The following is a 23,165-nucleotide window of genomic DNA, read 5'->3' on the forward strand; positions in this document are numbered from 1 at the left end:
ATAAATTTTTGAAAAAGAAACATTTGATTTTTTAAATGGTTTTTTATTTGGCGGTACAAAAAGGATGCATCTCCTTTTTTTACTTTAAATGAGGTCAAAAATATAAATGACTTGCTGCTCGATGCATCAATGTGTTTATCAACTTATTTTTAGCAAGAACGATTGAGAAGTTCAACAATACAGCTCTAAGCCTTGCTTTATTACATATCAAACATGAGAGAGCTATATCTTCATTTGGAAAGGCCACAAATTAGTGTCAACTAGCAGGCTAAGTTTTGTCCCCTTCCAGCAAGATTTCCTGAAGTACTTGAATTGTAAATGTGGCAGGATAATCCAAAGAATTTTACTGAGGCACGAAATCAAAGTAATAAGAACTGGTCCAATTATTTCATGAACAAAAGTTGTAAAAATTGCAATTTTCTTGAAAATTGGAAAATAGTTTTTTTGGAGTGGAGTTTAAAATCGATCTCGCTCTACGAGTTAGAAAAGTTCTGGATTAGCATCATGCTCATAAACGTAATACCAACACCAAAAATACCAACACGTTTTAAAATTTTGTTGTCTCATTAAGGAGGATCCCTGGACAATAATTCTGTTCAGCTGCATGTAGATTTCGCCCACGTATTGCACTCCAGCTCCAAGACGGTTCACCCTGACGAAAAAAAAAAAAAGGGAATGGCGAACAGACTGGTGTGGAATGATCATGCGGTTATGGCAATGTGGCAGTCCCGGATCATTTCGTGATGTCATTGGTTGGCTAAAACGAGACGTAAGGAATATCTGTCGTTTCCATTAATAGCTTAACGGCGCGTGCAACAGATTAATACCAACGCAGAGCTTGGAATAGCGTAAAACAAGCATGCTTAGCATGTCAGCTATGCTATGTTGATAACCAAGTCTTTAAAAGGAAAACGGAATTGTGATTAAAGAACCAGAAAGAATCTGATTCGTCAAGGGAAGGTATATAAGCGAGTGGAAACTACTGACGGCAGACAGTAACAAAGAAGCTATTGGTCATTTAAAGAGTGTGACGTACGTACATTGAACGACTGATTCATAGTAAAGACATACTACGTCGCGGACGGCACTGGAATCACAACCAAATGTGAGTACTTTATTTTTTCACTACGATAATCGCACTATAACACCAATTTAGGCTGTTAAAACGTCAGAAATTCAATAATGGGGAATTCCCTGGTTTGTCAGCTTCGAAATCTAAAGCAGAATCGACTGATATTATGTAATGTAATGTTAACATCTTCCACACTAGGGAGCGTAAGGTTACTTGTGTGTTTCTATCACGTTAATTTGAAGAAAGCCGATAGTTCTGCTTTGCCAGTGTTTTTATTAGATTCGTATCAAGCCAAGCAATCAAACTGTATTCTGTTTTAGTTAACTGAAGTATGCTGTAAGGCCCCAGACTTGAGCAGGTATACGTGTGGCAAGAGATCCGGCTGCGTATAGTAAGAATAATGTTCAAAATTAACCATTGATTATTATCGTTAACAAAGAGAACTAGGTCATACTCTAAGATCACCGGAAACGTTTGATGCATTTCTGGCTAGAAATCCTCTTTGAATGTTTTTTTTAACAATTGAAAATAGTTCCAAAAACTGAACAAAACAAACACTTTAAGTATTTTAAAGTACCATTATGATACTAATTAATAAAGTATCAGTTACTCAGACAAAACACCAAGCTTGCAGTGGCTTTTGACCTTGAACGATGTTAGTAAAATAGTTCCAATTGAAACGTTTCTCTATGTTTACAATCTTTTCCCAGATGGAGCAAATTTTCGGTGCAAAATTCAAAGCGCGAGAACGAAAATACTGTAGCTAATTTGTTCTGGCATCGGATGATTTAGAGTCTTAGAGGTCTTAAAAGATTTTAATCTCAAGATGTTGTCTGGGTTTTGATAGATGGATGCGATGGATAGTTAGATAACCAGGGCGCTGGACTAGCTCCGTACGTCTTGATGTGTGGCGAAGATTTGATTCTGGTGACTCGAGATCGAGTTTACGAAAACTAAGAAAGAACATAAATATAATTGGATTTATTTTGTTTTCAAATTAACATCCAATACAGCAATACTTACCGGGTACCGCTGCTACCAAAGGTCACAATCGGTTTCAACGTTTACCAAAAAGAATGCCCCAAAACAAAAAGGCTAGAATACGTCTTAAGAATTTGTCTTCTTTAGAGAAAATCAACAAAAAAGTGTTTTGCTACTTCAATTCAAACAAACAATCCAACAGACACAAACAAACTCAAATAAACACAAACGCGTGCCATTCATCACATCCCTACAGTATTAGGAATTCCAATAGAAAACAACAAAGACACAAAAATGCGATTGGAGCTAAGAAATGCGTGGATTTTGACGATCCCAGTGGTGGAATTCCAGTACATTGTACACAAGAATCGGGTTATAATCTTTAATAAATTGTGAAAACTCTTGCGCGGATAGTACCAAAATACGTAATAGTAATCAATTACCTGATTTGCCAACAACTTTTGAGTGTTTTTGGAGTGGTTATCGTAAAACGAAGTTTTAGAAAAACTTTGTCCAGTGTTTCGCGCCAACTAGGAGGTGATTTCTCGCAATTTCTAAGGTAGTGGGCCAGTGTTTGGAATTTCTATGAGTTTCAATTGACTTGATCTTGAACTTGTTGAAACTTTAAAGGCAGTTAGTATTTTATAGCATGATAGGTCTGCTTCGAGATTTCATTTTTTAGTGGTACCTTAAGACATACACTGAACTACTCGAAGAGTTAAAGCTTGTGTTTTATGCAGGCATTGCACAAACGGTGGGTATGTGGATGATAAATAACCCATGAAAGGGCGCGTTACAAGGCTGAAAATTACCATTGACAAATTTTGAATATAGGGAAGTATACTATTTTGAGTAGTCTACATCAAATGCAATAAAGTTTAATGGCGACATCATGCTAATTTAATTCTACATACAAATTGCCCGCGTCTTGTCCTGATTTTAGCTTATAAGATCCGGACTTTCGTCATAATATCTATGGCATACAATTCAGTCCGCAATAATACTCAGTCTTACCATATTCGTAAGAAAAACCTTTTGTGAAAGAGCTGCATCAGCGATACAAAGATAGTAATACTAACATTAACTGCTCGAGTACTGAAAGATGCAGTGCGTCTAAATATATAACTGAGCCTTCGTAAACCTCTTTCATGTTTAACAAAAATATTAGCCAATATAATAAACACTGCGAGATTTGACTATGCACCTAGATATATAAATCTGCGTTTAGCTTCGCCATCATCTTGAATATAAGCCTCTACTATATTTGATTCTATGGTTCGAAGAAGTTGCACGCTTAGTGCACATGAGGAAATAATGTGTATCTAAGTGATCAATGCTATTCATCTGTTTCTGTATAAGCGCGCGAAGTGCTTTCGCAAGAAATATGTTAAGAAACTTTTCTTCCTTGACAATTGCGCAAAATAAAATATAGTATTATTCATCTATATTTTTTCTTAATATACAGATTGCTTTATAGAATTGCGCAACTTTTCATCCGTGTTATGTACACTAATACTATGAATTGATTAGCGCGTACGATATAAGAAGACCTTTGCGTCGAAGATAAATAATCAATAGTATTTCGGTAAAGTTTTCTTGTTGTGCGCACGCAAACATTTAATTCGCTATTTCAAGTGAACCACAACGCTAGACCTCATTATTTTTGGCAGTGCCAATAGACTCATTTACCTTAGGCGTAATGTTTTCCCATTTCAGCCCACGTGTCATTTCCTAGAGTATTATTTCTTTGTTTAACGGTTGCGCACGAGAAGAGACATAAATATAGATACAACTCAAACAAAGAATTTTGTTCTCAAGAGAATGACACGTAGTTTTAAATGGCAAACATTACCCCTAAGGTAAAAAGGTCTCTTCTCGACCACGTTTTGTGCATCAATACCATTACTGGATCCTCCATCATTGACATACCTCAGTATATCCACTCTTGTATTTGTCAGCGTGAACCGCCTTGCGTCAAGTCGAGCCGACCCTTTTTTGACCTTAACTACGGCTCCAAGGTTTCTTTCCATAAAACACTGATCTTCATCCCCTATGTCAACACCCGCCTCAAGGGTTTGTCTAGGTGACGTAAACAAGCATGCTTTAATACGAACGGCACGTGTGTTAGGAAATCAGACATTTGAATATTAGGAAAACAGAAATGCGGTCAACGACTGACAACTGTATAATAGCTGTTTTTGCACCTTTGGGGGTATATGGGTGTTCCTTTTTAGAATGTGGTCTTAAAATAGAGAGGGAAAAAAATAGGCATTTCGTTTCACGAAAATTTCTTTTAAATGTGATGACCGACCTTAAAGGTTAAACATCTCTAAAAATGTATTATCACTGGCGTGGATTAACGAGGTTTTAATTCAGTGCTCAAGGACTTGCTGTCTCGCGAAATAGCTCGAAAGATTGTCTGGAATTGGCGATCATTTTCAAGGCTACTTTCTTAGTCTCAGTCATTACTGCTTTCCTTTGTACATGAGAACGTGATACAAACAGCAGAACATAGCAAATCACTGAAGTGGGATGAAAAACGAGTTTTAATCTTGAATGGTCTTTCAGTGTACTGAGATACTTAGATTAAGTAAGACGCATTAAGAAGGTGAATAAAATATTGGAAAATAAGAAGGCAATGGGGTGATGAGGGACGGCGTGAACGGGAAAAGTTTGTGTGGAGACTTTCGGCTCCACTTTTTGCGACAAATATATAGTTTAAGTAAAAGAGAAACTTGCAAAAACCTTCCGTACAGACAGTAAGGCCATAGGACACTTCAGCCGTGTCAGTACTAGTCAAACTATTATTAATTTTGAAGGAACCACAGGGACAAAAGACCAGAATATTCCCAGACAAACGCTTCAGGCAAGGGCGAGGTAACTAGCGGAGTGAGTACTGATTTAATCAAATTTCCTGAATCTCTTCGACAACCACGCAAATCTATTATTAAAGCAAGACGCTGAAAAATATTGAAGTGTCTACTTATCCTATTATCGAAAGTTTCAATACTACCGTCACCGCAGATCACGTCTCGATGAAGCTAATCAAGAATCGCTACAGTTTCGAGTTGTTCGAGTGTTCTTTGGTGGCCAGATGGCTTTGGAATACCTCCCAAAGTTAGCTTCTCGAAAACGTCTACAGAAAGAGATGACCGATAGCCCCTGGTAAATGCTTCAAGATGATATAGGTTCACAATAATAACTAGGGAACGCGACGGTTATCTAGTTTTGACAAGGCGATGTGATAAGAGAACAGTCTACACACGTAGAAGCATCTCAGTTATTTTCCAATACGTATCTTATAGTCGTTTTTCTTTATTCACTTGAAGCAGGCATCCCGCTTAATTTTTTATAACCCTTTATAATACTATTCCATCGTATCTCGAAGCCATGTCTGAACTAACGGAAGCTTTTGATAGTGTTTACTTAACTTTCTCTCGGAAGGTGTTGCTTTCCTTCCTCTGTAAAAAGCAACATATAGGCTGAGAGGTGTACAAATGCATAGAATATAAATGCTTAGAATATAAAACTTAATCTTATAAGTGATTGCGAGTAACGTCCCCATTTGGATATACAACTACTTTTTAAAATATCGAAAGGCGTTGCTTTTCTTCCTCTGAAAAAACAAACATATAGGCTGAGAGGTGCACATATATACATAGAATATAGAACGTAATGATAGGCGTAAGTGATTGGTCATGTCAGTATCCATTTGGTACAACATTGCTTTTAAAATCTCGAGAGGCGTTGCTTTCCTTCTTCTGTACAAAAAAACAACATCAAGGCCGAGAGGTGCATATATATGCATAGAATATAAAACGTAACTTTATGGTAATGTTAGTGATTTTTAATATCCCCATTTGGTGCAACTACTGATTAAGATATTATTATTAGTAATAGGATTTTGGATCTTGGAAATGTTTCTTATGATTCAGGTTCTACTGATAGGAAGATATGATGTCATCAAGTTATTGCACTTATCTGGAAACATTAATATTATTTTCCACTGTTTTTCGCGAGTATTATAAAGTGTATTTGAAAGAAACTATCAACACTCGTCAGACAATTTAAGTCCGTTGACAACATATTGAATTTCACCTTGGCCTTAATGGCCATAGCTACTGCTTCAAAATATCTGGTCATACTCATCTATACAACTATACCGGCTTCCGGCTCCCAGCATAGATCCATACTCGCACAACGTTACCCGCGATAGAAAGGCAAGTAAACATGTATAACAGACACATTCTACTTATTGCTGACCACGTGACCGCGTGCACCATTGGTAGTTCCACATATAACATGTACATACAAATATTTTCAAAAATATTTATAAGGTTCCTAGTCATTTATACTTATCGATCGGTTATTTTACGGAAATAGAGTAACAAGATGGGTTACGCAACCACCTCATTTGTGTTTACATTAGCAGAAGATTGTGTTTTCAAAATCGTTCCTAACCTATTCTATCCTAAAATATACGATGTAGACAAAGAGAGAAGTAGAGTGGCCAGGCAGACAGTTTATAATTTTCCTATACTATTGGCATGCACCCCTTCCCAAGAGGACAAAAACATGGCCGCCATGTTGGTTGACCAAGTCACAAGGATCAAATCTTTTGTCAAAGTCAACAAAAATGGCGGCTATGACATCACATGCGATTTATATACTTTACATCAAAAACAGGGTCCCACACCCCTAAGTTATCGCTGTCTTCCATTCCAAGTATTCGTGGAATTAATAGCCTTCACTTGTTAGTCAAAAAAGTTTATGAATAAATTACTTAAAGTTTGACAAATGGCTAAATATGGCAAGATGTCTTTAAGTAAAAGTGTTTGTTGTTCACCTTGACCAGGGGAAAATCCGTAATAAGCCTTGAGGTTTTTCGCTAAGTCTTTAGATAAGTGCAGATGAGAAGGATTAGAAATTCCGTGAGCTAAAGGACGATTATTTGAAGTGTTGGAATGAACATTTCTAGGTTAACAGTCTAGTATTTAATGATTGAGCTTAGAACAACTCATGCTATTCAGAGAAAGTACACTCGAAAGTTTTTCATCAAAAACTGAATCTGGTCGGGAGACAGTTTTTAAGGCTGGCGAGAGCTCCTGGTGTTAATCAGGGAAATTTGGCTAAAAAGGTGTTGGCTTAGTGAAATGGTAGTGCCTGAGCTTACGCAATTATTCAGAAACTGTGAAAACGTGCGTACGTAATTTAAACAAAAACTTGGACACCATGATTAAAATTAATAGAAGAACAAGTCAATATATTGATGATTAATTGGTTCAGTTTCACTTTACTTGTGAGCAGGAAATTCGTAATTAATAAATAATAATTAATAAATTCAATAAATTTTAAAACATATATTAAATCCTCTTATTTATTTCAAATTCTGGCGAATTTTGTTCAACTTGAAGGATGAATTTATTCTTTTTATCGAGGTATTTAATCTCAGTTCCTTCAACTACTTTCTTTGCATGATCCAACTCAGGCCCTCAGTTTTGAAAAACGCCTTGAGGAATTTGTTCCTGAATTCCTGAATTTGTTCTAAAAATTTCCTAAAATGTTATAAAATGAACGGATTAAATAAAACGCACCATATTCTACTTCTGAGATAAATGTATGATTCTTCTTCTTTTTTTTTTTTTTTTGTGGACTTTTCAATTAAATAAACAATTGCACCTACGCTCTAAGCACAAGATGACATTTCAATGCAACGAGGAAGTTCCAGAGAAAATCATCTTTTCGTAAAACAATTAGATAATTCCAGATAAAGCAATATAAAACGCGTCCTAAGTCAACAAAGCAACCCACTTCATAATAAACTATATTATAAAACAAATAGTTGATAGAATATGTTTAATATGATTGCCTTACTTATTTGCATTAGGAACTACTTGAGCTCTGTAGATTGCTGACAGACAACAGTATTATATTCATTCTCAATTTGGTAATCGAGATATAATAATCACATTCACGACAAGTTAGAAGTGTTTCTTATTAGTTTTTTGTCGACTATTGCTTGTAATCTGAACCAGACAATTTTTGAAATAAAAAAATGAAATAAAAATAGCAGAATTTTCTTTACTAAGGAAAAAGTTTGTTCTGTCTATATAAATTTGTCTTTTAGAAGCTAGAGTTTAAGATTAGAATGCAAACGTCCAGGAAAATTATAGCAATCAGAAAAGTTTGTTTTATTTTGGTTTGATTTCATCATGATCGAAACGATGGGCGGAATGGATTATTCTGCGGTCTATTTAGTTTTTAACATTATTATGCGAATTCAATGTCCTTACAGACTCATATATATGTCAAATAGTAAAAAAAAAAACACAGAGAAGAGACTAAAAATTTTGATGGTTTGTTGGCATTTTCAAAATTTCGTTAAACATCCTTTATTCTCACACTATTTAGTGAATGAAATTTCATTTCTGAAGCAAACTCCATACCCTTATCACCTTGTCAGAGTAATCAAAAGCCTCTATTATTAAAGGCATTTTGCACAAACGCACAATGCCAATCGATTTCCAATAGTCCTTAAATATAGATAATTGATAATCTAAAATTTTATGAAATTTGAATCGTCAAGACAAGTACGGAAGCAGATGGACGTTAAAGAGTTTACATTATTGCTGGGACGAAGATCTTTAATATACGATGACGATGTCTCATTGTCTTTAAATAACACTTCACTTGATATACGTCAAATTCATTCATCTATAAAAGGTGTCTATGCGTCATTCTGTGGCCAGATTCTTCAACCAGAGGAACTCTCCAAGCACTGCAGACAGTCCGACAGTGAGGTAAATGTTTTAATTTTCAGTTATTTGCTCGTAATTTCATCATCAAATCGTTTTAAGTACGTGTATACTCAGCCTATGGCCACAAAGTATTATTACAAGTACTCATTCTACCCAAGAACACTTTCAGAATGGAACCAACTCCCAAAGAAAGCAACACTAGCAACCTCACTTGCAGCATTTAAGAATGCAGTTGCAGATATTTATTAACTTGTTGGACAATTACTATTTATTATTATTTATTCTATTTATTAATATGTTAATTATTTAATCATTTTAATAATTATTTAGCGTGGTCTAAAATGCTCAGTATTGAGCGAATGACCTAACTGGTAAATGTAAATGTAAATGTAAGGCATCGAAGAAGAAGATCTACCAATCCTTATTATAGACTTTGGCAAAATCTGTATTGACTCGAATTTGTTTAGTGAGGAAAGAAGCCGAGAGATAATCCTATAACACGACCAATTTTCTTATGAGAAATTATGAAAGACAGGAACGTAAAGCAAAGCTCTTAAAGCAAAACATAGTGAATAAAGGCAAGTCATGGCTAACATTTTCTCTACATCTCTTCCATAAGTGTATATAGAAACACTGACATTTACCAAGACATTGAGAATTCAAGAACATTTACTATCACAAGATTTGTAAACCAGGTTTACGGGGACATACGTGAGTTTATGCTGAGAATTAGAAGATGTTTTAAATCTTTTACTAAATTTGTAAGAAATAATTCAGTGAATTATTACATAAGATAAACCGATTATCCCCACACTAGACGAGTGGGAACGAGTGCTTGGCACCATGAATAGGCCACGAAGCAAGAGGACCGTAGGTAACAAGTTTAAAAACAAGGATAACATCATTCATACATTAGTTAAAATTTAGTAACAAAAGCTTTGACGTCTATAATTCGGCGTTTTTGTATGCAAAAAGACAGTTATAGCTTTCCTTACTTTAGCTTCAATACTAAAATAAATAAGTCAAAAACTGAAGTGCACATGCACATACGTTTTGGCAACTTCTTCAATTCCAATAGAAATACTTCCAAGTTGATGTTGTATTTTAAATCTCTATGTGTTTCTGGAACGATCTTATTTGGTCAACTAAACTCGAGAAAACGCACTATTAAAACGCACTTTAAGATCGATTTATATGGTTTTATCAAAGTTAATATATCAACTATGGTTTTATAGATTTGATTTCGTACTGCTGTTCGCCAGGTCAGCGGGTGTCATGGATGTCCTCTTTGTAATTCACGTATAGAAAACCATATAAATCGTGCAGTGCAATAGAAATGGTTCTCCTTCTAAGAACGTATATTCCTTTAGATTAAAACTTAAGTAACCTTCGTTAGACTACTTTATCAAGTTGTTGCTTGCCGAGTGGGAACTAACCGACTAACTAGAGTTGTCAAGGCACATGTATGCATCAATGTTTCTGTTATTATTAACATTCTTTTATTTACTTGGATATTGTCAAATCTAGATATTCAATGTTTAATTTTGTTAAATAGTTTCTAGTAAACTTATAATTAAAATGTTTCCAATCGGTACGATTAGAAATAGTTTCTGAAGCAGAACCGACTGGAATCATCAAAAAAAAAAAAAAAAAAAAAAAAAAAAAGGCGGGAAACTAAAATCATTTCCCCGCCAAACTCATAGCTTTTTGTTTGGAAGTTCGTCAATTTTTCTGTCTTTTTTTTCAGTTGTCACTCTTCCACTTGATTATCGACCTTGCTATTAACGAATTAATAACATTTTTGTCACTCAAGAACCGTGTTTGCACAGATGAGTTTTTAAAATGAAATTTCCTTCGGATGTTTTTGTAAAATATATAAGTAATATGTCTCAATTTCAATCTAATAAAACATGTAATTGGCCGTCCCAAATGAACAACGTTCATAGCTGACAACTAACGTTTCATCACAAGCGGCTGTCAGGAAGACGAAAATAAAAAAAGCACAAAATATATGGAAAATAAGTAGTATAAATAGAAGGTGGTCATTGATTTTAGAACCATTTAGTGAAGTGTATGTCATCTTGTAGGGATTAGCTTCTAAGTGAGATAACCGGTTGACAAGAGAGTAGGAAAAAGTTCTGAACATCTTGTTCTGCAGAGCACGAAAATTGTACGGAAGCACAGGGAATTTTGAGGTAACGTGGTGTTTGTATAAGAAATATCTCCCTTAAAACGAAGGCTTTTGATTTAATGGGCGAACATAAGAAAATATTCTCCGCAAACTCAATTCCGTGTAATGGAACAGTGTTGTAAAGCGACCACAGAGTAAAGATCAAGTGACATCACCCATAAAATGTGGTTACACACAGACTCGCAAACAGCCGAGAGGATGAAGTATGATTTCTATAATTTGCTATGACAAGAGCATTTAAGGTTTTAAAAAATAGAGCAATTAATGAGCAACTTCATTTTTTATTTTGTACATGCGTGAAACGGCCACTTGGTAGAAATGGAGGCCCGTCGCTAGGGGTGGGTGGTTCGATGGTTCAAACGACCCTCCCCCTCTCCACCTTTACAGGAGTACAAAATGAGTTTTATCGCTATTTTTAGTTTTTCAAAAAGTGGAATAACTAAGATTTGTATGCTAAAAAACGAAACTCCCCTTTCAAGGTCCTTTCGACGGACCTCGAAGGATGTTTCTTACAGCAATTCTTACAGTAATTCTTACAGCAAACATTATACCCATCATAAGTGTACCTATACTGCATGGCCTTGGTTCAGCACCTCAAAACTGCTGAGCTGGTCTTTTTTGACGAGGAAAAGAGTGTTCAGTTCTTATGCGAATCAATTATGACCAGCACAAAATTCGTCCTTTATTCAGAACCTCAAAGTTATACCAAGCTAGCCTCCTTTTTAATTAACCTGTCGTTTGAGCACGGCCTTCCTCACGTAGGAAAACAAATCTTTACACAGCAGTTCGTTAAATATATTAGTTGTCGATTGCGAACTAGTTCAGCTGTTATAAATGTTTATTCTATTGGTTCTGTTGGCAGTCAATTGAACGACAATACAGTCATTAACTGACAAAAGCGAATCTACCGGTACTTCTTTAATTATTATCGTTCTGACAATGACAGGCGACTTATGAAAACGGGGCCAAAAAATAATAAATATAGAAATGTGGTTATGGTCTTTTCAATCCTATGAGAACAAAAGGACACTTGATGCTTGATTTTATTCCAAGCATTAAATCAGTTATTGCTATTGATTGCCAACTCTTGGGCGGATCAAGTCTTCAATAATGATAATAATAATGATAAAAACTTATATAGCGCGCTTTAACCATATGCATATGTTCAAAGGCGCTTCACAGAACGAGAGGTGGCTAGGCACTGAGGGTGGTCACTGCCAGGGTTACTTTTTACGTCCTCAGTGGTTCTTTTACGTCCCTCCTATGTTGGTTAGTAATGATGAAGTGTGGAGAGACGGGACCGCCATTGAAAGTGGTCATCCGAGCCTTTTGAAGGTCTAACCATTTGCAGATGTATTTACAAAGGCAGCACATTCTCCTCAGTTATTTTAAGACTCTGAGTGTTGGTCCGGCCGAGGCTTGAACCAGCCCATCTCGTATATGGACCCTCACACAAGTAAAAAATATATTGGACATGAATAATTAAGAGCATGGCAACGGTGAAGGTTAAAAACACAAAAATAATAATTTTTTCTACTCTCTTGAGATCGAGTTTTCTATGAAACGAGCCAAAATATCTTCTTTTGCTATTCCGCGGACTTATGAAGGGCGTCACATCTGCCATTTTGAGTGAATTTAACCAAAATTTGTCGTGTTTCTTTTGTTGATTTAATCAAGATGGCGTTCACAGGCTTCTGTGAAACAGCCTTTTGGAAACACTGCCTACGAAAACATTTGACTTTGGTTAATGGAGATCTTATCAAATGTTTTATTTTGTACTTCCCTAGCTGTTTTTAGTTTTTCGAATTCATTGCAACAAAGTACCGACGTCGAAGAGGCATATATTCCCGCCTTGGTCAATGAAGAAAATTATGGCTTACTTAATGAATTCTTTGTATTAGCAGAAAACCTATCTTACTGTCATGCTCCTTAACACCAATCAAGAATTTGTGGTACTCCCCAGAATTACTTTGGGCAAACTTATATATTCAATACGAAATTGTTCTTATGCATAGGCAGTTGATATAGGAACACTTCTTTCATAGTCAATATTTCTGTGTCCAAAAGAGTTATAGCTGCCGCTCAGAGATAAAAAATGAAAATGAAACCAGTTTTATCGAGTATTGAGTTTAAGAAAAAATGAGCAAGTTAAGACGGTATGAAACGGAAATAAAAACCTCTTAGTCCCGTTAAACAAACTCCCGCCAAGGGGATCAAATTGAAAGCATTCTGTAAACAAACACCAAGTAGACCTATGTCATCAAATATTTTCAGAAAGCTTTTTATTACTACAGCTATCAAGGCTTTGATGTTGCATAAGACTTAAAGGAACTGCAAAGATAGCGCTAACAATAAATAAGGCGATCAGTCAATCCAGTCTTTCCGGACAAACTATTGAAACGCTGACGCTTCGGGACGTTTGTTCTTGAAAGTCACTGACAAATTAATCCATAGTTAAGTTGGTAGAACATTAGCTAAGGTAAATCATAAGTCTCCTGGTACGATAAGTAAGTGTCCCATTCATTATTCCAAGATCTAAGTAAAAGCTTGTTCTTAAGGCAAATAGTTTAAGAAATAGTCATCTAAGGCCCCGTCCACACGTATCCGCAAATTTTTGTATCCGCGATCTTTTTTTTTACGCATACGGGCTGCGTCCACACGTGTATGCAAATTTTTGTGTCCGTATCCGCAAATTTTACGAAAACGGATACGTGTGGACGGTGAAAACGATTCGAATACGCTGCGTGTGGACGCAAACATTTTCGTATCCGCAAAAAGTAATTTGTGGATACAAAAATTTCCGTATACGTGTGGACGGGGCCTAAATGTGAAACGTTTCGACTATTAGCTGGATGGCATAGAACTTACTGAATCAAGGAAGTATCCTGTTAGTCAATCAAATATAGAAACAGGAACAAGAAACAAGGCGTCGAATTAAACTCTGTTATACTTCCCTAAAGATCCGGCTTATAGCATTGAAGTCGGGATTAATCTGAGGTAAAATTTAGACTCAATGGTAAGCCTATGATTTTTTTCGCATTCAGTGTTTCCAAATTTTCCTGTTACAGTACAAATCAGTGAAATTTCAGAACACCCTTCACAGATAACCCTACTTCAGGAAAAGTCTAATCAAGCAGATTGGAACGTTCATCTGGTGTCATCGTCTTCCTAAATATGGTTAACAGCACTTTCTTCGTGTTCGTCTAGTCACATTCTTTCGGCTGAAAATCATTTAAAACTAAGATGACATGCTTCAGCAATTCGGAAGACGCACGACTATTACATCATTAGGCACGACGTATTAATTTTAAAAAGCCCTTTAATTTCGCAATGAAAGTCTTTTACATCGGAGTGATTCACACGTTAATGCTTAACTTTGAAATGAAAAAATATAGAGACGAGATACAAATGCTAAATTAAAACTGTCATGCAACTCAAATTTCTCCACCCATCATAAAAAAAACTGTTTTTAAGAAATTTGTTCTGCTTATTTATTTTTGTAGTTGAAAAACGCGGCCTTCCTCGGCACGTTCTCAACAGGCGTCCATTTCTAATAACACCTTATCAAATCAACGATATAGAAACATGTACTTATTTGTACTTTTTGTAACAGATTTGATTTGTTCCCAAGTCCCTTATAGGTACATATATACTTGTTTATATATATTTCTCTTTAATGATGCTTATTTTATCATTCAAAACCCTCCCCAAATTTCCTGTTACTGTTTTCAGCCATAATTAGTGTCTACATCTCTCACTAACTATCTCACCCTCGGTTCTTTTGCTGTTATTTCTTGCCCATTAAGGCAAGTCTACATAACTGACTGACCTTTACAGGAATGTCTGCCTGCTCAAACGACCGATTGAGGAACAGATATTCAACAAATTAATCATCATAGTCCTTATTAACGTGCCATACCATGAATTGTAACGATATGGATTTCAATTTCCTGCCGGTCCATCACAGCTTCAGCAGGAACAGGATCCATTGATAGTCCCTCTATAAATACTCGAGCTAGATTCCGCATTTTTCAGTCTCAACTCAAAACTGAGCCACCTTTAGAAAGATCATCAGCGTATGTAGTTTTGTTGACTCTGTGTGCAGGGAGAGGTGTGTGCAATGATTTGATGTGGGTTTTTCTACAGAAAAAAATACGACAGGTAGATACACAGCGTCAAATAGGGTCATTGGTAAGCATCAGTGGCAAGTGGAAATGTTTCCATGTTTAAATCCTCGTTTGTGCCGTTATCTTTGGGAATCTCAAACAAATTCATCACCCTCTCCATCCTGTCAACCATCTGACAACCGGAAATGAGTCTGATAGTAATAAACTCGACGTAGCTAAAAAACCTGTCAAGGTGGATCAGAAAGAATGTTGAAAAAAATTTCCCAGAAAATTCGAGTTTGTACGCCAGGGGTAAGTAATAAACTAGAAAATGCCATGCTGTGAACGCGTGGGTGAAAACAAAAGTATGTAATTAAAACAGGCTGATGAGTCGCGCTTTAGTTTACTGTTCTTGTAATAACACCGAAGAAAGGGTAGATGGCGGGAAATAATCCTTTTGGAACAAGAGTAATAATGTATCTAATTCTTTGCGAAGGCGATGACGGAAATGGTCATTAAATCAAGAAGTTAGGAAATGCTGTTTATGACACACATACCTAGGGGCAGTTTTTCCTTTTACTGACGCCCTAGTATCGAAAACAACTCAGTTCTATACAACTTTGGAATTCATATTATCAAAAGAGGATTTCGAAGGATGTACAAGTTGAAATGTGAGAACAGTTTTGTTGTAATGTTGGTGTATGAAAGCGGCCAGCCCACGGTGGGATTAGCAAGATTCACTAACGTATCTAGATAATGCCCTCAAATATCACAACACAAATAACATTGAAAGGAGGTATGGAATCAATGGCATGACGTCATTTGCGGCCAATAAATAGACGAACCGAGTTCATTCATGAACAAACGCAGTTTTTTTTCAACCAACGTGGGCCGTCTTGATCGACCTCTGTATTACAAAGCCGCTTCAGTGAAGAAACACAATTCGAATTATCGCAGATCTTACACGATTCAAGAACTGGTAAGTTAGGTTAGTTACATTCAAACCTTTATCTGTGCCACATGACTATATATTTTACAAGTATCATCTTGTATTCATTGATCATAATGGGGAATGAAGTGACAAGATGTATGAAAATAGATAACTGGTTTTTGATCTTAATTAGGGTTCTTCGATTAGGGTTACTTAAAAAAAGGATTCTTCGCAATGTTATTTTTGAAAACTAATTTCCTAAAGGTTGAAGTTCTATGTGCTTCCTGTCATTAAAAACTGTGTTGATATTAAGGCTTATGGACACCTTTTTTCTCTAATTGACCAACCAATGACTTTTCGATTTGTTTTCCTTTAAAGAGTAAGCTATTTATCATTTTCCTAATTCCTTTGTACAAGACAGATTGAAGGCAATACTAGGGGTACAACAGGCTAAATGGCAGTATGTCTTCACGCAAAAAAAATTGTACACTATTAACACGTACGCGTAAACAATAAAGATACATCCATGAAAAAATCTTAGGATACATTGCTTTTCATGCAATTCTGTATTTGAGTTCAGTTCTTAGTTTATCGCGGATAGTTAAGCTGGCAACAATTATTACAACACACAGAGATTTATTTCTCAAGTCACGAAACTAATTTAAAAAACTCTCATTACACTTTGTTAGTTACCTTACTACATATAGACATATTGGAGTTCAGAGTATTAGGATCATTTTTCGACCACGAACGCCGGATTAGGATAGGTAATGAATATTGCGGAGACTAAACGTATTATAGTGTCATTTTGTAAGTTGGAGGATGACAATGATTCTGATGACCTGAAAAACTGATTGATATAGACTGAAAATAGCAAGACATGAAAATATTCTATCATACCGAAAATAGAAAAATAGGAGAAAGAATAATGAGAAGCAACTAAATATCAATTTCTTTCTTTCTTTCTTTCTTTCTTTCTTTTTTTCTTCTTTTCCAGTGTATCGTTCAGTTAGGTTTCTCTCGTTATAATTCCTCTTTTTCATTGGTCACAAAAAAATGTTCGCGGTGCACACCAAGATATTTAAATCCCTTTGTATCATTTTTGATGAAAAATTATATAAGATAATTAGCTTGAAAGAAAAATATAAACATAAACTCTAATCGGATCAGAAGGATTATCCAAAGTATGTCACTAGGAGACATGCTGAATTTAAAATAAACTAACCAAATAACTTACCTTTTATAATACTGATAGACCATGATGTCTAACTGTCAAACATGTGGCAGTAGGCAGTTTACTAGGAAGTATTACTTCTCGATCTTAGTATAGGAAATATTTCTTGGACCATAGCACTAACCACACCAAGGGGTGTCGTTCCTGGTGTAAGGTAGTTGACTTTGTGATTTCCATCTGTGCATTTCTGTTTGCAAATCTCGTATTGTCGTTTGTTTTATTGTAACTTCGGCTGCTTCGGATCTGCTGAAGGAATGCACGCGTTAGTCAAGCCCATGTTACAGGGCACTTCTGTATATTTACCGCGCAGCTTGCATCGTCAAGAAAGCCAAACTCACTACTCTATCTAGTTGCGCAAGCTTGTTTTATACTTTTTCAAGCTTTTTTGCTTTTTTTAAGTCTTCTTGAGTCAATGGTGCTTTTGCATTTTTCCAAGGCATTGAACAAAAAAAAAATTTGGCTCCTATGTTTATTAAATTTATTAAGCAAATTATTTATAGTTGTCTTAAAAGATTCCATACTCGCGAGCAATTTGAACCGGTTTTGAAGAGGGTGGTAATAGATTGTAAAGTACGTAACATAAAATAATATGGGCCAGCCATTCTTAGCTAGAACAACAAAGGTTGATGACTCTATCTACTACATATCGTCCTTCACTAATATAAGAATTTTCATATGAAGTCATTAGTATAGTTCAATGATAAGATAAGATGAGATTCATAGACACTTGTTTATATAGTAGCTGTCAGGATGAATGTTGACTCGTGGTGCTTAGTTAAACAACTATCATATCTAAGTACCCTTAGGTCAATTACGTCTTTATGCGACCTCTTTGATAATGATCCTCTTATCTAGCCTTCTGAATGAAATCTCGACATTTTTCTACCAGTTTTAAAGATAATTTTATATCGTTTTCAAATAATTGTCAAAGGTTGTGAAGTCACGCCTGCTTGTGCAAACACTTCTACGTAATTTCTGATGCAAGTGAATTCCAATCGTAGGTGCTGGACAACACAAAGAAATACTTAATGCTGTGTCATTCTTAGTCAGCAACTAAGGCAAGATACGTTGTCTTGGACGTCGATCATATATTTATCATTGGTAAACGCTTGGAACACTGCGCCAATATAATGTGAATATCCCTAAGGCATATTTAGACAACTATGTAACATTTCTGTAAAGTACCATTTCAATATAGTGATCAGAAAGTTCACGCTCTAAACCCGGCCATCTATGTTATCCAGCTAGATCATAGGTGCAAATGAGTTTTTAGACCAGATTATCAGTAAACTATTTCACGAGTTTGATGTCATCAGATCCAGACGTCGTGCTTAAAACTGTAGAATCTGATGTAGAGAACATTGACGTTTTCTTTTTTTCGTTTCGTTTACAGCTTTGAAGAAGAACTTTGAACCCAGCATCACAACAAGCTTGTTTCAACTCCATTCAACCGAAAATGTTGTTAGCAAATACACTTTTGTTCCTTCTTCTTCCGCTAGCTTTAGTTGGCGCCATATCTCACGAGGAAAAGCCTGAGGTAAGCAGCACACTCAAAACTACATATTGAGCGTAAATCACGGTGTGTATCTGCTCTGCACGCCACGTGAGCCTGTAACCTCTTGTTTGTCTTTCTTTCGGCCTCCTATTTATTTGTTTGCTTGTTTTCTTTCGGTAATCATACAGGGTTCCCTAATTTATAACGGTAGTTCTAACAGTTTGCATGTCCACTGTGTTACAACTGGCAAAGTACATATGCACTTGGTCTTTCTTTGCGTTTGTTTGTTTATTGCTGGTTGCTTGCTTGCTTTCTCTCATGCAGGCTTCCCTCCTTCACATAAGGTTGAATTTCCAATTCTCCAGAGCGCATTCCCCCTCTGCATGGCCTTCCTCTTTTTTGCGTCTCGTTTGTTTGTCGTTTTTTTTTTTTTTTTTTTTTTTTTTTTTGTTGTTGTTTTCTTGGTTTATCTCTTTCTTGCAGGTGGGCATCCCTCGCTTATAATATTATACTCTAAAATTGCAGTGCTCCAAAGCACATTTTGATTGGCTATTCCTTGCGTTTTGTACCGTCGCGGTGTCCGTATTCATTACCTCGACCCACTGCATGCATGCTTGTCAAACAAACAAAATATACATTAACAATTTGTATTGTTAATCTACAGAATATCCCACCAAAATCAGAAATTGTATTTCGAATAAAAAGACTAATGCAGATGCTGCGAGACAGGAGGAAACAAGATGTGGAAAAGGTACGAGAAGTACAAGAAGCACTCAGCTCACGGTCCATGATAGAACGACGGAGGCAACTCGAAGAGGTACTTCGAGAAAATCCTGGTCTCAGCGCTCTCATCAAAAATTCTTTGAACAAACGCAGAGAGGAAGAAGTCAGGATGCTCGAAAACGACCCCCGTCGTCGCTGCAGACCCGGTATCTTCTTCTGCAAGAAGTCACGAGATCAAGTCTCCACCGAAGATGCAGCGTCACTTAAAAAGCTATCAAAACTTGACGATGAAATCGGTAAACGAAGACGATGTCGACCTGGTCTTTTCTGGTGTGATAAAAACGACGCGACGGCTACTACCGACACTCAGACTCAAAAGAAATCGTTAGATTTACCGAAAATTAAGGATGACATGAAGCAAGAAACTAAACAAGACGTAATTGACAGAATAGTGAGCATCATCAGCAAAGAGCAAGAAGATCCTCAAAAACGAAGGAGGTGCAGGCCTGGAATGTTCACCTGCGTCCAACGTGACGAGGACAGGAACGTAGAAATTCTCAGAGTGCCAGCAGATAGCCCCAGGGCGGGAGAAAAGCTTGCTGACGATCTGATGGAAAGCGTAAACAAGAAGGTAAGCCACCTTGTTCGAGTTGTAATGATCAGGAGATAATAAGAAAGATTGGTTTCTGAACAGGGAGGTGTACTTTCATATATGAAAGGAGAGGGGGCGAGTGCATGAGCTTCTAAGTGCGCGATCCTCAATAGAGCAGCCAACAACAAAAAAATCGCTGTTAGGCGATGTCCACACTGCCTTAATTAACTCCTCTCCCCCAGTTTGGGAGCCCAAAAATAGAAGTTGGATTATTTTCGCAAAGGTGGACGTTGTTAGATAGGATCTCTCAGATAAATAGATTTGGTGAAACCAAACATGCCCTAACATAATGCCGAGGAGGGGATTGGGGATTGGGGATTGGGGGACTTAGGGGGAGGGGGAGAGGGAGAGGGAGGGGTTTAGTAGGTTTTTAGTTTTTAAGAGGGAAACAATTTTGTTTAATGGATAATAGATATATAATAGATTATAAATAGTTTTGGTGAAACCAAACATGCCCTAACATAATGCCGAGGTGGGGATTGGGGATTGGGGATTGGGGGACTTAGGGGGAGGGGGAGAGGGGGAGGGGGAGAGGGAGAGGGAGGGGTTTAGTAGGTTTTTAGTTTTTAAGAGGGAAACAATTTTGTTTAATGGTTCATCGCACCTCTTGCTAAGGTTATAGTCTTCATCAAAGCGTTTGCGGTTTCTTCTTCACAGAATGCCAAAGACAGCGACGACTCCCCACAAAGCGAGAAAACCAGTTTCGATGTCAAACAAATAACCAAGATTCTCGAGAGCTACAAAAGATGAACAACAAATCCATCACTATAGCAAACACATAGCATAGCTCAAGTGTACCCATGAAGAAGGATGGGGCGGCCAAGGCCATTAATAAACGATAAATAACACAATGGAAAGTTGATTGGTTTGTTAGTTAGAATGAACAAGTGTGTACGTAAAACAAATCGGTAATATTTAAAAATAGATCTAGACAAGAAATGAGATAACATCAGGACATTCCCAGGTTGCCCTTTCGAGCAGGCTCTCAACTAGATTAACTTATAAATAAATATTTTATTAATTTTATTATAAATCTTATTTTTGCTCAGTTTTTCTTTGATTTCTGTAACGTATACTCAATATTTTTCTTTGGATTAATTTGACCAATAAATTTATAAAAAGGATTCGACATTTGATCAAACAAAGTATCATATTCATAACTTTATTTTTGGGTCTGGCTGCTCTGTCTTTCAGTCACGTGTTTGACTACGATGAGGTTCTGAATCTTTATGGCTATGGTATAGTCAGTGATATATATAAATATATTTATCAATATATATGTTCTACGAAGCAAGGCCGCTAAACGAGTCAACTACAGCTAAAATACCAGGACTCCATATACCATAGTCACTATATATTTGCAGATAAATGTGATGTTACAGTTAATATATTTTTTGAATATTTCTTTTGCACCATTATTGCTTTTCTGGAAAATTTGTTGCTGAATCGCAGGGTCCTCAGAGTGGATATTGGATAACTACCGTTTTCCCGCCTTTTGTTTTCAGTGCAGAAATATTGATGTGTGGCAAAGGGCACATGCGACGTCACATCCGCCACGTTGGAGTAATTTTGTTTCCACCAATTATTCGTAACACTGTTGCTGAAATGTTGAAGTCTTCGAACATGACGTCATAGACGCCATGTTGAATGAATTTAATGTATGAATTTAAGATCTGTTTTCTTTTTCTTCGTTTTATACTCCAACAAGTCGACCAGCGTCTTGCCATTACATCCTGCGCACAAAAAGTCATTGCCTGTAACATCACCTTAAGAATCAGAACTTCACTAAAATAACATGCCAATATAGGCCCTTATAAACTTAGGAAACAAGTGAAACACATATACAAATGAAAAGAGTATTATAAAATAACTGTTATTAATCTCGCGTTCTGATTGGTTGAGCGCGCTTTATGAGAGCACACAGCACGCGCACGCACTTTTAGTTGCGTCATTCCTATCTAAAATAACGGTTATATTGTAATTTGTATTTTACGAAAGAAATAAAAAAACTTGCTTGCCGTGCTGTGTGGAGTTATAAAGCATTTGGGGGATTGGCAGAACACTCGAAAAGTGTCAAGAAGCACTTCGCTACGCGTCGTGCTTCGTGCTTCTCCAAAAACCTCTCTCGTGTTCTGCCAACCCCCGCGTGCGTTATGACTGCACACAGCACGCGCGAGTGTTTTCTTTTCTTCAATACAATAAAAAGAGTATTAAAGCCGGAATATTAACTGACGAAATGTTATCGTGTGTTATTTGTGTAATAAAAGATCTCAGTAACTACTATCTCACTCACAATATTTCTGGGGGAAAGATAAGCACAGACATCTCTAGGCTCTTGGGAACAAACAAATTAATTAATCGAAAAATTTGGGGAAAGATTAATTTGCGCTTGATACTTTCTCAAATATAGATGGAACGCTGGTTCAAAGGCTGCAAATGCCACATATGAAAAGCCTTTGTTTGATGTGTTGTTCTCTCTATTGCCACGGAGTTTTTCTCAAAGTTCTCAAATTTTCATCCATCCTCAAAAATGGCAAACTAATAAAGCGTAACCCTAGTACAAATAAATTGAAACGATCCTTTAGCTATAGCGGTGCAAAATTACGGAATAATTTATCACATTTAAGAAACACTGGTTCAATAGCTAGCTTCAAAAAGAATTTTGAGTTAGGTTTCTTTCTAAATTTCGGATTCCCACACGGCAATCATGCAAAGCAGGAACTGTCTTTATTGTAAGATGTTTGACTTATGATTTTCCCCCGTGTTTAAAGGGGGACTAGCACGAAAATCATCCAAATTTCAATTCAGCTGAAACTTTACTTGAATAACCCTTAAAGGTCTAATAATCACTGGTTAAAGCCTTTTCCTGATATTCGGATGGGAAGTATTATATTTTATCGAATTTTTATAGGAGTCTGTGACGTCATACACTCAACACTAAACATTACTCCATACATTTCTTTGTAAATAGCTTCATGTTTTACTTCATTTCTATTAAGCCCAAGGGTCCGCTTAGGGACTT

General features: G+C 36.5%; 1 protein-coding gene across 3 annotated transcripts; it reads left to right on the forward strand.

The window, feature by feature from the left end:
• Positions 1–801: 801 nt before the first annotated feature.
• LOC116303308 (uncharacterized) lies at positions 802–22,380 on the forward strand. Of its 3 annotated transcripts, XM_031712831.2 has the most exons (5): positions 802–1,105; positions 8,777–8,853; positions 18,667–18,810; positions 19,433–20,122; positions 20,801–22,380. In XM_031712831.2, exons 3-5 carry the CDS (start codon positions 18,730–18,732, stop codon positions 20,891–20,893), a joined length of 864 nt encoding a protein of 287 aa, XP_031568691.1. In that variant the 5' UTR covers positions 802–1,105; positions 8,777–8,853; positions 18,667–18,729; the 3' UTR covers positions 20,894–22,380. The 3 variants fall into 3 exon arrangements, with proteins under 3 accessions (XP_031568691.1, XP_031568690.1, XP_031568693.1); XM_031712830.2 differs by lacking the exon at positions 8,777–8,853 and having other exon boundaries at positions 804–1,105; XM_031712833.2 differs by lacking the exons at positions 802–1,105; positions 8,777–8,853 and adding an exon at positions 15,962–16,087.
• The last annotated feature ends 785 nt before the right edge of the window (positions 22,381–23,165 follow it).

The sequence above is a fragment of the Actinia tenebrosa genome, unplaced genomic scaffold, assembly GCF_029948245.1.
Source record: "Actinia tenebrosa isolate PJP-AT-01 unplaced genomic scaffold, QUT_ActTen_1.0 PGA_scaffold3__52_contigs__length_22856419, whole genome shotgun sequence".
Taxonomy (NCBI): Eukaryota; Metazoa; Cnidaria; class Anthozoa; order Actiniaria; family Actiniidae; genus Actinia; species Actinia tenebrosa.

Bases quoted from the DNA above. Each gene is read 5' to 3' on its own strand.
- LOC116303308 (XM_031712831.2), top strand. From the start codon at position 18,730: ATGTTGTTAGCAAATACACTTTTGTTCCTTCTTCTTCCGCTAGCTTTA. The intron at 18,811-19,432 runs GTAAGCAGCACA...GTTAATCTACAG, and splicing joins CTCACGAGGAAAAGCCTGAG to AATATCCCACCAAAATCAGA. The intron at 20,123-20,800 runs GTAAGCCACCTT...TCTTCTTCACAG, and splicing joins TGGAAAGCGTAAACAAGAAG to AATGCCAAAGACAGCGACGA.